The 13,834-nt window shown below is 40.9% G+C and overlaps 1 protein-coding gene across 1 annotated transcript in view; it reads left to right on the top strand.

The window, feature by feature from the left end:
- Nucleotides 1-21: 21 nt before the first annotated feature.
- The window catches only part of Cirsr (corepressor of RBPJ and splicing regulator), a 32,817-nt gene continuing 19,004 nt past the window's right edge, over nt 22-13,834 (top strand). Inside the window, exons 1-7 of the mRNA XM_021185788.3 lie at nt 22-197; nt 2,044-2,138; nt 5,692-5,765; nt 6,180-6,190; nt 6,277-6,341; nt 6,509-6,557; nt 8,632-8,749. Coding sequence (XP_021041447.1) covers nt 126-197; nt 2,044-2,138; nt 5,692-5,765; nt 6,180-6,190; nt 6,277-6,341; nt 6,509-6,557; nt 8,632-8,749 — 484 coding nt within the window. The 5' untranslated portion in view covers nt 22-125. The remainder of the gene's footprint in view (nt 198-2,043; nt 2,139-5,691; nt 5,766-6,179; nt 6,191-6,276; nt 6,342-6,508; nt 6,558-8,631; nt 8,750-13,834) is intronic.

Here is a 13,834-nt window from a genome sequence, read left to right on the forward strand (position 1 = left end):
AGTAGTCATCCTCCGGACCTCGGAAGTTCTCGCCCATGCTCGCCTAGCAGTTCCGGTGAAGCTCCCGGAGTTTGTTTACGTTCCGAGCAGACCTAGCGGTTGGCTTCTCCGACTCAGACGCCAAGATGGGGAAGTCATTCGCCAATTTCATGTGTAAGAAGGACTTCCATCCTGCGTCCAAATCCAACATCAAGAAGGTGAGTAAAGGCATCCGGAGAGGGCAGCGAATGCTAAGCTCCCTGGGAGGGTCGTATCCTCCTCACGGCTGGAGTCGTCGATCTTTCCCCCAAGCAGGAATGATCCCCCAAGTCCCGCCTGTCAGTGTGGGGAGACCCACGCATGGTTTGATAACACTGTCCGTTCAGGATCCGTCTCCTACAGCCCCAAGCCCGTGAGCTCTGCTCTGGGTCGAGACTCCTGCTTAACGGAGATCTTCTGGGAGAAATTCTCCCCTCTGCTCACTCTCCATCCCGTAGTGTGGTTTCTGATGGCCGCGTTCAAGTTGAGCGTTTTAAACAATCACAGGACAACCAGTTGCTGGACACAGAAGGGCCGTGGCGAGAATTACAGCGCCAAACAATGGCGACGGGAAAGTGATTGGGCTTTGGATTCTTAGTTCAGTACAGTTACATGTAGTCCCGAGGCCTCGCACAAAATAGTCAATGATGTGAGCATTAGCCTCGTACACTGTTGATCAGTGTCAGCTGCCCTAGTTTGTAAAAAATTTTAGGGAGATTAGATGAGATAGTATGGCAAATGACTAGAAACTCGAAATGAAGGCTGAGCACTGTGTATTAGGAAAAGTACTCAAGTACTCAAAAGTACACAAACTTATAAGAATATATTACGCTTTTATTTGTTTCCAAACCAGTTGTGGGTCCTGTATATTACCATGCATCTAAAGAATGTATATATTTGCATGCTTGTACGTTAGGATATCTGTGGAAGAAAGTACAAGAAATGCTAACACTGGTTATCTGCAAATATAGTTACTTGGGTTTTTAAGTCACTTGGAAGGGGGGAGGGCTTGCCAGATCTCAGCCTTACTCCTTGACCCCAAAAGTCTTGTTCTGTTTATTTTGTAGTTCTCCCAATCCCCACGAGTGTATTTCTTTATGTGTTTCATAGTCTCTTTTTTTGAGGTGGGATCTCCTGCAGTCTAAGCTGGCTTCAAACTTGCTGTCTAGGGAGGATGGCCCTGAACTCCTCGTCCTTCTGCCTCCACCCCCTGCATGCTAGTGCATGCAGGTGGAAGCCACTGTACTCAACTACCACTTCTCCTAGGTCATAAAGTAGTTTATAATATGCAGGAGAAGCATTGTGAGCACTTTGACAATGGAGCTGCATCTTATTTTTAATTCGGTTACTGGAATATAAGTTCTTGAGCAGTCGAGACTAATGAAAATAACTATACAGTCTAAAGCTTGAGATACACGGTAATTTTTCTGTTTTGGTTGGGGTCTTACTGTGTAGTTCTGACTGGTCTGGAATACTTAGTAGCCCTACCTCAGCCTCTTGAGAGTTCTAGGATTATGAACATGGGCCAACACACCCAGCTAAACACAGTGAAAAGAGCTAAAGGGCAGGTGCCATCCTGGAAGAAGCCAGGGAACTCTATCCACAATGCACAGGTCCAAGACACCCGGCTTCTATTCTAAGTGCTGTCAGCATCTTTTCATTTCAGTGTATTAGATGTGTTTTATTATAGAAGACAAGTGGGCTGGAGGGCTGTCAAAATTGCTAATGGCTAAAGCACTTGTTGCACAAGTGTAAGGATCAGAGTTTGGATCCCGCCATCCCTTGGTAATCCTAGCCTTCATGAGAAGAAGACAGGAGTTCCTCTGTGCAACCTGGTAGCTGGACTAGTAGAATTGTTGACCTCTGGGTCCAGTGAGAGACCCTGCCTCAGTAAATGAAGGGGACAGTGACTAAAGATAGTTGTTTTAAACCCCGATCCCACACTCACATACTCAAAAACACACACACACTTGTTAACTTAATTTGAGTCCAATTGTGAAACTATATTTTGTTTCACTAATATAGGTATGGATGGCAGAACAGAAAATATCGTATGATAAAAAGAAACAAGAAGAATTAATGCAACAGTACCTTAAAGAACAGGAGTCGTATGATAACAGGTAAGTTGGTGTTGCCTGTCATCCTGTAAGCACCTCGGTATTTTTTAGATAATCAGTTATGGAGTCAGCTTCACCCCCACAATTAGACACTCTCACCAACTTGTCCTAGTCTTCACATAAAATACAGCTACATTCCTCTCCTCTAGCCTGGGAGGGAATCCTACATGAGGCAGGGCTCTCAGAGATGGTGAACACTGCGTGTTGTCCGATGAGGAAGGTCTCTCTTTAGTTATTGAAATAAAAGGATGTTCAGGACACTTAGAAGAGAAGCTGGGTTTCTTTGACTTGTGCCTTGTGGCCCGGGTCCACCGGCTTCATCCAGGCCAGTTCCTACCTTTTGGCTACTTTCATTGTGTTAATATTGAATTAGTTGAGTAGTGGTATTTTGGTTCTCTTCTCTAGACTGTACTCTGAAGCAACATTTGAAACACGAGACATCAGTTTCTGGATAACTGGGTCATACTATTAACATTGACGTAGAGGTAGCTGCTCAATGCTGTTTTCAGTTGCTTATGTGCTTAGGAGCAGAATTGTTGGATCTCTAGGTAATTCTTGGTTTAGCTTTTTAAGGAGCCACCAAACTTTTTCATAGTAACTGCTCTATAAATACATTTCTGACTATTAGTGCAGAACAATTCATTTTCCTACTTGACTGATGTTTGTAATTTTGTGGTTTTCTCTCTCTTTTTTTTAATCCTTATTTATTGTCATTGTTATTTTCTTGAGACAGCGTCTCACATAGCCTAAGCTAGGTTTGAACTCCCTACATAGCTAAGGATGACCTAAAACTCTAGATTCTCCTGCCTTGAACTCCTAAGTGCTGGCATGTGCTACTACTACACCTGGAGTATGTGTCACTAGGAAGCCAACACAGGCTCCCGTGTGCCAGACCAGAACTCTCCTAACCGAGTTATATCTCAGCCCATATATTAGCAACCATGTTGATCAGTATGGAATGGTAGCTTGCAGTTTTGATTTGTATTTCTCAATGTCTACTGAAACTAACCTTTTCATGTACTTGATTTTAAAAGGTTGAATGGTGTTAAGACAAAATTCATAGATATTTAAAATACACCTGAATTTTTAACTTTGTTTAGTGTTTGTAATCCATCACCATATCAACTTTCAAAACATTTTGTCATCTGAAAAAGAAATTTGATGCACATTAGTAGCTGTTTTAGGTAGGGTTTCATTGCTGTGAAGAGACGTCGTGAGCAAGGCAACTCTTATACAGGACAGACTTAATTGGGGCAGGCTTAGAGGTTCAGAGGTTGAGTCCATTATTGTCATGGTGGGGAACATGACAACGTGCAGGCAGATATGGTGCTGGAGAAGGAGCTGAGACTTCTACATCTTGATCAGAAAGAAACTTGTATACCCCACTGGGTGTAACTTACACATCTAAGACCTCAAAGCCCACCTCCACAGTGACACACTTCCTCCATCAAGGCCACACCTACTCTAACAAGACCATTCCTCTTAAGACTGTCACTCCCTGTGGCCAAGCATTCAAACGCATAACTATGGTGCCATTCCTATTCAAACCTCCACAGGAGTCATTTCCCCATTTCTTAATTTACCCCATTTCTGCCTCTTACAAGTAATCACCGTTTTACTTTCTACCTATAACAGTTTAGTTTTTAAAATTATGGACACATAAGGCAAATGATTAAAGAGTCTTTTGTGACTGGTTTGTTATTTTAATTTTTTTTTTTTTTGTTATTTTTGTTTTGTTTTTTCGAGACAGGGTTTCTCTGTATAGCCCTGGCTGTTATTTTAATTTTTATAATATATTTATTTATATATGTGTGTGTGTGTGTGTGTGTGTGTGTGTGTGTGTGTAGGGGCATATGAGGACTTTGGTCCACATGTGGAAGTCAGAGGACAACTTGGTGGGAAGCAACTCCCTGTCTTCACATATGTGGGTCCCAGGGATTGAGCTCCGGCCAGCAGTCCTGGGTGGTGTCAACTTTACCCTCTGAGCCATGTTATGGCTCCTGATTTCTTTCCCTTAACATGTTTTTGAAGATCATCTACCACTTACACTAGTGCACATTCCTTTTGATTAAAAATAATATTCTATGGGCTAGGGAGATGGCTCAGTGGTTAAGAGCACTGACTGCTCTTCCGGAGGTCCTGAGTTCAATTCCCAGCAACCACATGGTGGCTCACAACCATCTGTAATGGGATATGACTCTCTCTTCTGGTGTGTCTGAAGACAGCTACAGTGTACTTATATATAATAAATAAATCTAAAATAACAATAATAGTAATAATCCTCAATAAAGATAAGTATGTATGTTCTTCTGTTTGTTCTTTTAACAGATTTTTTTGGTTTAGAATTCATGGAGAAAGAGAATTACACACAATAATGTAGCATATCCTTTGACTTGCCTTTTCCAAATACAAAGACATTCCATACTTTAGCTTTTTCTAATACTTACCTTGGCTTTTAGGGACTTATGTTTAACTCAGTGCAGTCATCCTGTTTGCAGTGGACTTTTTCCCTACAGAGCCCAACAGCATGCTGTGCACACAGCCTACAGAAGGAGATTTCAATTGCTACCAAAAATCTAAGAACATCTGAGGCTTTCATTGTATTAGCCTGTTAGAGAATTTGGTTCTCTGGGCTGGGAAGTTACCTCAGTTTGTCATGCAAGCATGAGGACCTGAGGTTGGATTCCCAGCCCCCACATAAAAAGCCAAATTATGGTAGGTGCCTTTGATCCCAGTTCTCTAGAGGTAGAGACAGGAAGATCCCTAGGGCTTGCTGGCTCACTGTTCTAGTCCAGTCAGTGTGAACCCCGGGTTTATTGAGAGACCTTGACTAAAAGGTAAGATGGAGGGCTGGCCAGATCGGTAAAGGCAGTATAATCTCTAAGACCCATACAGAGGTAGAAGCAGAGAGCTGTTTACACAAATCTGTCCTTTGAGTTCACAGGCATGCAAACATGCTTCTACACACCACACAGTGACTTACAAATAAGGTGAGTGGTTGAGAAAAGCACCCCCCCCCCCTTAGCTTCTGGCCTCCACGTGCATGCACATTCACACACATACCACCCACCCCACACACACACACATACACCACAATTAACAACACTAAAATAGTTGACCATGGTGATGTACACCCTTAATCCCAGCAGAGATAGGTCTCTGTAAGTTCAAAGCCAGTCTAGTCTACAACTCGAGTTTCCAGACAGCCACAGCTATACAGAGAAACCCTGTCTCAAAAAGCCAGAAAGAAAAAAACTAAATATTTTTTTAAGAAAATTAAAGGTTGTGGCACCAAAATATATGATAGCATACAGGATTTCAAAACTATTTCAGCAACAGTTGACAGTTTTAAAGAAGATCCTGTTAGAGTAACCATATCGTGCTTTTCCTTTCTGACTGAGAGAACTGGAGGGAGGGAGGGAGCCTCAGGTTTATAGCAAGTTTCTAGTAAGGTGGCACTGTTCAGGGTTTGTCTTAATTTCTTCAGGGTTCCTTCCGAGAGATAGTGTGCTGTCATATTCTTCTCGACTTAAACGTTTATCATTATTTCTTTCAGATTGCTTATGGGAGACGAGCGTGTGAAGAATGGCCTGAATTTCATGTATGAGGCCCCACCAGGAGTTAAGAAAGGTACCCACTTGTTTCCTTTGAGCTTCGATGTCATTACCTGTGAAGAGTTAGAAGAGGGACAGTATTTTTAATGTTGATTTGTATTTTTCCATTGCTGTTGCTCTAACAATGTTGTCATGAGCAAAGCAAAATAAACAGTTTGTAATGTTTCTTATGTCCTTTGGAGGAAAAGGCTCAATATTGGCAGAGGTACATTCAGCCCTTTCATAATGTAAACATACCTGTAGTCCTTATTAAAATAAATTTCCAAATGGAAAGTCTATTCATTGCCAGTGAAAACATAAAAGCTTAAAAATTAGGAATTAAACTGCCTATTCTAACGATATTTCAATGTTGTATTATATCCGTCAGTGATAAGTAGTAGACATTCTAACTTGTCCTGCTTCTCTCCTGTGCTTTGAATATGCAATCAAGAAAACAAAGAGGTAAAGTACTTTTCTCTGTTTGAATTGATTGGTAGTTGATTGTGATTTTAGGGACAGTTGACAGATTTTTTTACTGACTGTTGTAGAAAGAAGAAACGGAAGGAGAGACAGAGTACAAGTTTGAATGGCAGAAAGGCGCTCCGAGAGAAAAGTAAGGCTGCTCTGTTTCCGGGAAAGCAATTGCTTGTGTGTGCTTTTGCTTGCCTCCTGCTTGTTAAGGTTCACTGAAAACTATAACCTTTTTTTGAGGTTAACTGCCATTGAATTTGTTAAATTGTTCTTAATATTATAGTCATATGTTTGTTTTGCACTTAATAGATATGCCAAAGATGACATGAACATCAGAGATCAGCCCTTTGGTATTCAGGCAAGTAACATACTTATTCTTTAAGAAGAATTTGTATTTAGTACATATATATTTACATTATTTTCCCAAAAATGTTTGTATTTAGAGTTCTCTAAAGAACAAAACTGATAGGATGAAACACACACTCACACACACATATTAGAGAGAGATTTATTATGTTAGCTCAGAGGATGTGATTCAGGCAGTCAAGCAGTGGCTATTTCAGGATAGCTGTTTGGTCCATGAGGCTGAGTGTCTCTGCAGTCCTACTCTGCAGTCCTGGAGGAGTCTTGGAGAGCAGCTGGTCTTTCTTTAGTCTGCATTGGAATCTTGAAGAAGTTGGATGTAATACAAGCAGTAACAGTAAAAAGGAACTTGAACTTGCCAGTGAGAGAAAGAGCGCCAACAGGCAAAACTCAAAGCATCCTTCTTTGAATTCTTCTTATGTGGGCTGTCACCAGGAGCTGTGGCCCAAGTTTAATAATCTGATCAAGAAAATCCCTCACAGGAGTGTCTAGCTGCTTGAGTTTTACTTGATTCCATATGTAGTGAGGTTGCCAGCCAAGATTAACATGACAGTGTGTCTTAGTCAGGGTTTTTATTCCTGCACAAACGTCATGACCAACAAGCAAGTTGGGGAGGAAAAGGTTTATTCAGCTTACACTTCCACATCGCTGTTCATCACCAGAGAAGGTCAGGACTGGAACTCAAGCAGGTCAGGAAGCAGGAGCTGATGCAGAAGCCATGGAGGGATGTTCCTTACTGGCTTGCTTCCCCTGACTTGCTCAGCTTGCTTTCTTATAGAACCCAGGACTACCAGCCCAGGGATGGCATCACCCACAATGGGCCCTCCCCACTTGATCACTAATGGAGAAAATGCCCCACAGCTGGATCTCATGGAGGCATTTCCTCACCCGAGGCTCTTTTTTCTGTGATAACTCCAGCCTGTGTCAAGTTGACACACAAAACCAGCCAGTACACAGTGTTTAAGCTCAGTGTTTAAGTGGTTTATATTTATGTCAAATGATAGGACTGAGGAGAAAGCATGAAGCGTGATAGGCACATGGAAGATGAGAATCAAGTTCTCTAGTGAAGGGATAATGTGGTGGTCACTACAGTTTTCAAATACTTCAGAGAACTAACTCAAGGTCAAGAAAAGATGTTAAGAGTATTACTGATTTAGAAACAGTCATCTGTCACTCCAGTCTGATCCCTGTGAGAACCCGTGCTTTAGTCACGTGTGCATCGTCTGGCAGCTCTCCTGCTATGTTTGTCACAGAGCAGACTGGAGTAGTTGCAAACAAACAGACATAAACATTGTAAAATACCACTTTTACCTTTCAGAATAAATTTGCTAATCACTGGCTTAGAAATGTGAAACTTCAGGGTTAGAGATAATAGCTCAATGAAAAAACACTTTCACATTGTGTTATGAGGGCCTGGCTTCAATTTGGAGCAGAACAAAAAATAAAGGAAAAGAAATGTAGCTGGGTGGGTGGCACAGGCCTGTTTTCCAACCTGTGAAAGGTAGAGACAGGGCAAGAAAATGGAAAGCCCAGCCTGAGCTGCCCCGTGTAACAAAGGCCGCCTGAGCTGCCCTGTGTTTAAACAGGCACTATGCAACAAGGGAGGGAGGAGGAATATTTAAATGAATGTATTAACATTAGGGAACCTAAAATTAAACCATGACATAGCTCTTTGTGATGTTTTTAGTTTGTTTGTAAATGACACTTTGTTGTAGGAAACACAGATAGGATTTGGCTTAGATTTTAGACAAAATTTATAATACAAGATTTTAGTATTTACATTGGATTACCTACCATAAATATAGAATTGCTTTCCCTGGGGATCTTTTTTTAAGTAATTTAGCCAAACAAGGTGGTCCATGTTTTAATCCCAATGCTCTGGAAGCATAAGCTATGCAGCTCTGTGAGTTGAGAGCAACCTGATGTACACAGCACGTTCTAGATCAGTTAGTTACATAATAAATAAAGCCCTGTCTTCAGAGTGAAAAAGAAGAAACGTGGGGTGGAGACCTAAGTGGGATGTTACGCTGTTGGTATTTGAGAATCAAAATAATGTTTATATTTCTCAGGTTCGAAATGTAAGGTGTATTAAATGTCACAAGTGGGGCCATGTGAACACAGATCGAGAGTGTCCCTTGTTTGGTCTTTCTGGGATCAATGCAAGTTCAGTTCCTACTGATGGCTCAGGTAAGCATTAGACAAAAGTTATTTGTTTTGGAATTTTGTCAAAGAAGGAAAGATAAATTAACATTTTTATGTACCTGAACTCTCTTGTTGTTCTTGGGTTTAGTTTACATTCCCCAAATAGGATGACCAGAGCCAGTGGTGTAACTCAGCAGTAGAGGGTTTTGTGTGTCAAGTCTTGGGTTCAGTCCCTAGCATGCCACCCTCCTCCCTGCTCCCTGAAAAAGGATGATAAAGGGGAGACTCTTCATTGTCTGTGTTACATTTGAAGTGCTCTAGGATAGAGTCTGATGTTCCTAGCTAAGTGTCTGTGAACTTTACTTGTTTATTCTTTCCTTGTGATTTTTTGTTTTTGTTTTTAAGTAAAAGCCAAGCTGGCCCCAAACACACTATTGTGGCCAAATATGGCCTTGAAACCGTGTGTGTGTGTGGGGGGGGGGGGGTATGTGTGTGTGTGTGTGTGCATGTGCGCACATGTGCGTGTGTATGTATGATGTGTACATGTGTATACATTTGTGTGTATGAATGCAAATGTGTGAATTCCAGAAGGAGTGGAGGTCAGGGTGCACGTGAGGATGTCAGAGGACATGCTCTGCTGTCACCCAGCCTTGTCCACCGCATTGCTTATGACAGGTTATCTTTGTTGTTGGCTGTACAGACTGGCTAGTCTGTACGCTTCCAGGCAGTCTCCTGTCTCCACTTGTATCTTGTGGTAGAAGGACTAGTGTCTTAGCTACTTTTCTATTGCTTCAAATGGGTAATTCCCATTACCAAGGGAACGTACAGAAGAAACACTTTATGTGGGCCTGGCATTTCAGACCTTAGAACCTATGACCATCATGGCGGGGAGCATGGCAACATGCCGAGTGGTGTGGCAGTAGCTGAGCGCTTGCGTCCTTATCTGCAAGTAGGATAGAGAGCTACCTGAAAAGTTTTAATTTCAGCTCCTCAGTACCTTCTTAGTGTTTCATCGAAACCCAACTCACAATAGATCACCTCTGTAGCATAAAGCAGGTTACATTACTTACATGACTTTCAGCTCCTGATGTTAATAAGGATAACCCAGGTGTGGTAGCACACACCTTTAATCCCAGAACTCAGGAGGCAGAGACAAGTGACTCTCCGAGTGTGTGAGGTCAGCCTGGTTTACATGCAGAGTTTCAGAACAAGCAAGGCAACATAAAGAAACCCTGTCCCAGAAACAAACAAACAAAAAATAATAGTCTAACTCTGATTTCCATCATTTTTAAAGCAGCTGAAAAACTACTTTTCCCCCCTCTTTGTTCTTTTTTATATTTTAAAAGCACTATATATCCAGTATTGGAGTAGTGGTAAAATAAACAGTTTGATAAACAGCCTTTCTAGAGGCCATTTGAAAGTATAGATAAAAAAGAACTTTGAAAACAGGGCTAGGGAGATGTCTCCGTGGGCAAAACACAAGCTTTGTAGTTAAAGATTAGAAGCGACCCAAATGTTATCAGTAAGGAGTTAGTAAACATTTATCTAACATATGTGCAGGGATGGCCACGTAGCTCCCTGGGAGAGCAAGTGCTCCACGTTAATATTAATTACTGAGATGGTGGCCAGTATCAAGGTAGTTTTGACATGTAGCCCAGAGTTGCCTCAAACTGTGACAGTCCTCCTGCCTCAGTGCTAAGATTACAGGCTGAACTACCATGCCTGCTTTTTTAAAAATTAATTTCTTTAAGACTATAGTTTTTTTGCTTTTTCAAATAATCTTGAACTATGTATTTAGTATTGTACACATAAGCCAGTAAATTGTGTGTTTTAACTTACAGAAGATACATTATCAACCCATACATTCTGATGAAAACTTTTAACATGTCACATGAAAACACAGACAGCAGCCCCAACTTTTCACTCTAGCCAGGAACATAGACTTGGTTATCTGAATTTTCCTATGAGAGAAAGACTAGTAGTCAAGGATGACCTTGTGTAGGGATAAGCTTGACCAAAGTACAAAAGGCCAGAAATAAAACGTAAGTACACAGCTGGGTGTGGTGGTGCACACTTTTGATCCCAGAGCTCGGGAGGCAGAGGCAGGTGGATTTCTGAGTTCGAGGCCAGCCTGGTCTACAAAGTGAGATCCACCAGGACAGCCAGGGCTACACAGAGAAACCCTGTCTCAAAACAAAACAAAACAAAACAAAAAACCATAAGTACAATGAATTTAGCTTGGGTCGCTTTGGATGATTAGAATCAGGTGTAAATGGCTCTCACAGAAAGTAGATTGGCTAGTCATGCTGCAGCCTGTATGCAAACCTAATGGTCTAAAGCAGCCATTCTCAACTGGGGGTCAAGGGTGCGGTGACCCCTTTGGGAGTTGAATGACTCTTTCACAGGAGAGACCTAGATCCATTGGAAAACACAGATATTTACATTACGATTCATAGCAGTAGCAAAATTACATTTATGAAGTAGCAATGAACATAATTCTATGATTGGGGTCCCTACAACATGAGGAGCTGTATTAACGCTTGGAGCATTAGGAAGCTTGAGCACCACTGGTCTAAGGAAGCACTTAGGTATTTGTCTAAATACTAACTTCCTGGAGCTGGAGAAGTGGCTCAGCAGTTAGAGCACTTACCGCTCTTACAGAAGGCATGGGTGGAGTTCTCAGCACCCAGGTAGTGGCTCACGGTCCACGGTCACTGCATATAACACATTGCCTGCAAAGAGACTACACTTAGGCACATGCACACATGCACACAGAGATGAGTTTGTAAGTATTTTTTTTAGTTTTAGCTTCCAAGCGCCATCAGAGAATGTTCGTAAATGAGAGCGTGCAGAGGGAAGTCCTCTCTACCAGCCCAACGATGCTTGTGGTGTGGCTATGGGAAAGCTGTTGTGGGGAAAATTGAAGTCTCAGCATAGTGTATCTGCGTTCTGTGGGAAGGGGAGTAGTTTGGAGGAAAATAAAAGATATACTGAAATAGCTTTTTAAGGGGGGTTGTATTTTCAACATTTCTCATTTTCCCTTGCCATATAATCTAATCGTAGGGAAATAGGCTAGATAAACTTTGAGTGTGTTGGGTGTGCTAAGGTTCACTGATTTAATCTGGACTGTGAGTCTAATATAAACCACATGTATGTCTGTTAGAACTGGAAGGATAGAGTGAAAAGAGTCAGTATGTTAATTTGGTAAGATTACAGGTGATTTCTATCTTATATTAAATGTAAAATTTGATCCTCTCAGCGTTGAATGTCCTATGATGGTGTTCAGAACAGTAATGTTTTCCTTTATATTCCCATATTAAACTTAACTTTCAAAATTATAGGAGCTCAGTTACTACGTGCTGTAAAGGCTGTGTTCATAATCAGAAATAGCTAACAGACTGAATTCATTCTTGCCTCAGCCTTTATAGAAATATGATATTAGGGAAATTTCCATTTGCACTTTTTCCTTCCAAATTGACAAGATGAAAGTACAAGAATAAATACATAGAGACTTTGATTCTGTGTGTCATGTAGACTAGGATTGTCAGAAGGCACTAACTGATTAAATGAAGATAAAAATAGAGTAGGATGTTTCCCACCTGTGCTCCGATTTCATGAACTAACGCAAGTTCCCAGTGGCGATGACTGGGCATGACTAGGTTAATGCCAGTTCCTGAGAAGCTGAGGCAGAAAGAGTGAGCTGCATAGTGAGCTGACTCTGAAGGAGAGGCCTGATCTGAGCCTGACGCATTGTCAAGGCTGAGAACCATTTGCTTAAACCACACATAAGAACAACTGAGATTCAACATGATCATAGTTATTTCTATTTGCTTAATTTGCAGAATTTATAAAAATCATCAATTTTTATCCTAAGGAAATAATCATGAATATGTCATTAAAAATTTTGTATTGTGCAGAGCAAAAATGCCTAAGTATGCCATAACAAGGTATTAAGTGAATAAATGTGGGTATTAATACCATGGCTATTTACTGTGCAGCAATTAAAATGACAGGAAGAAACCTGGCTTGCTGGTGCATGCTTTGATCTCAACACTTAGGAGGGAAAGGTGATCAGATCTCTGTAAGTTCTAGGCCAGCCAGGGATGAACAGTGAGACCCTGTTCAGATAAATGATGACACAAAGATTTCTTAGTGATATGGATATTGTTTACAACATTTAGTCAGATAAAAAGACAGGGTATAATACAGTAAGACCAGAGTTCAGTGGTAGAGGCCTTGCCTACACTGTATGAGGCCCTGCATTTGAGCCCTAGCACCACTGCACTTGTAATTAATTACTTAATTAAGCAGTAGTTAAACTGTATTTCTTCTTCCGGTAAGCTTGGAATGAAATGCATAATTTAGAAAACGTGTTGGCAGAAAATAGATCAAAATGTTAACATTGCTATTATTTGACTGATAGAATCGCCTAAGATACTTTGCCCCATACATTTTCTTATTTGTATCTCCAACAGTGAAAATAAATCACATTTCAGATTTTTTAAATGAATATTATTTGAGAAGAATTAAAAATTATACATAGGGGATTGGGTATTTTACATCACATTGCTCCATTAACAAACAGTGCCTTTAAAGTCTGACCTGAGTTTAATGCTAGCACTTAATGAAAGCTAACAGGAACTCTTAAAAGCTCCTCAAAAACAGAATCCAAACACTGCTATATCAAGTAGAAGACAAACAATGGCTGTGTGTTCTGAATTTGAATGCAGTAAAAGATAAACTGACCGATTTCCTAATCCACTTGCTGATTCAAGCTAAAAAACGTCTTTTCATTTAAAAAAAAAAAATCACCTATTGAATAATGTCCCGCCAGTGAATAGAGATTATTTTTGCAATAAGGCAATTTCAGTGGATGTGGTTATCATGGGATAATCACACCCCTGGGGTACAGCCTTGTGCCTGTAATCTCCCAGGAGTGTAATTATTTCATGATAACCGCACCCCCTGGTGTTCCATTATTTCTATTATGAAATTCGTAGTATAGTATATAAAGTAACTTACTTTGATCACTGGAAACTGCAAGGTGCTGTTGGAATATTCCAGCTGTGAGGTTTACAGAGACCAGCTATAAGATTTGCTTCTCCTTTACAGAGTTAAATTAGGCAATCA

The sequence above is a fragment of the Mus caroli genome, unplaced genomic scaffold, assembly GCF_978045245.1.
Source record: "Mus caroli unplaced genomic scaffold, Mus_caroli_1 scaffold_2, whole genome shotgun sequence".
NCBI classification, from domain to species: domain Eukaryota; kingdom Metazoa; phylum Chordata; class Mammalia; order Rodentia; family Muridae; genus Mus; species Mus caroli.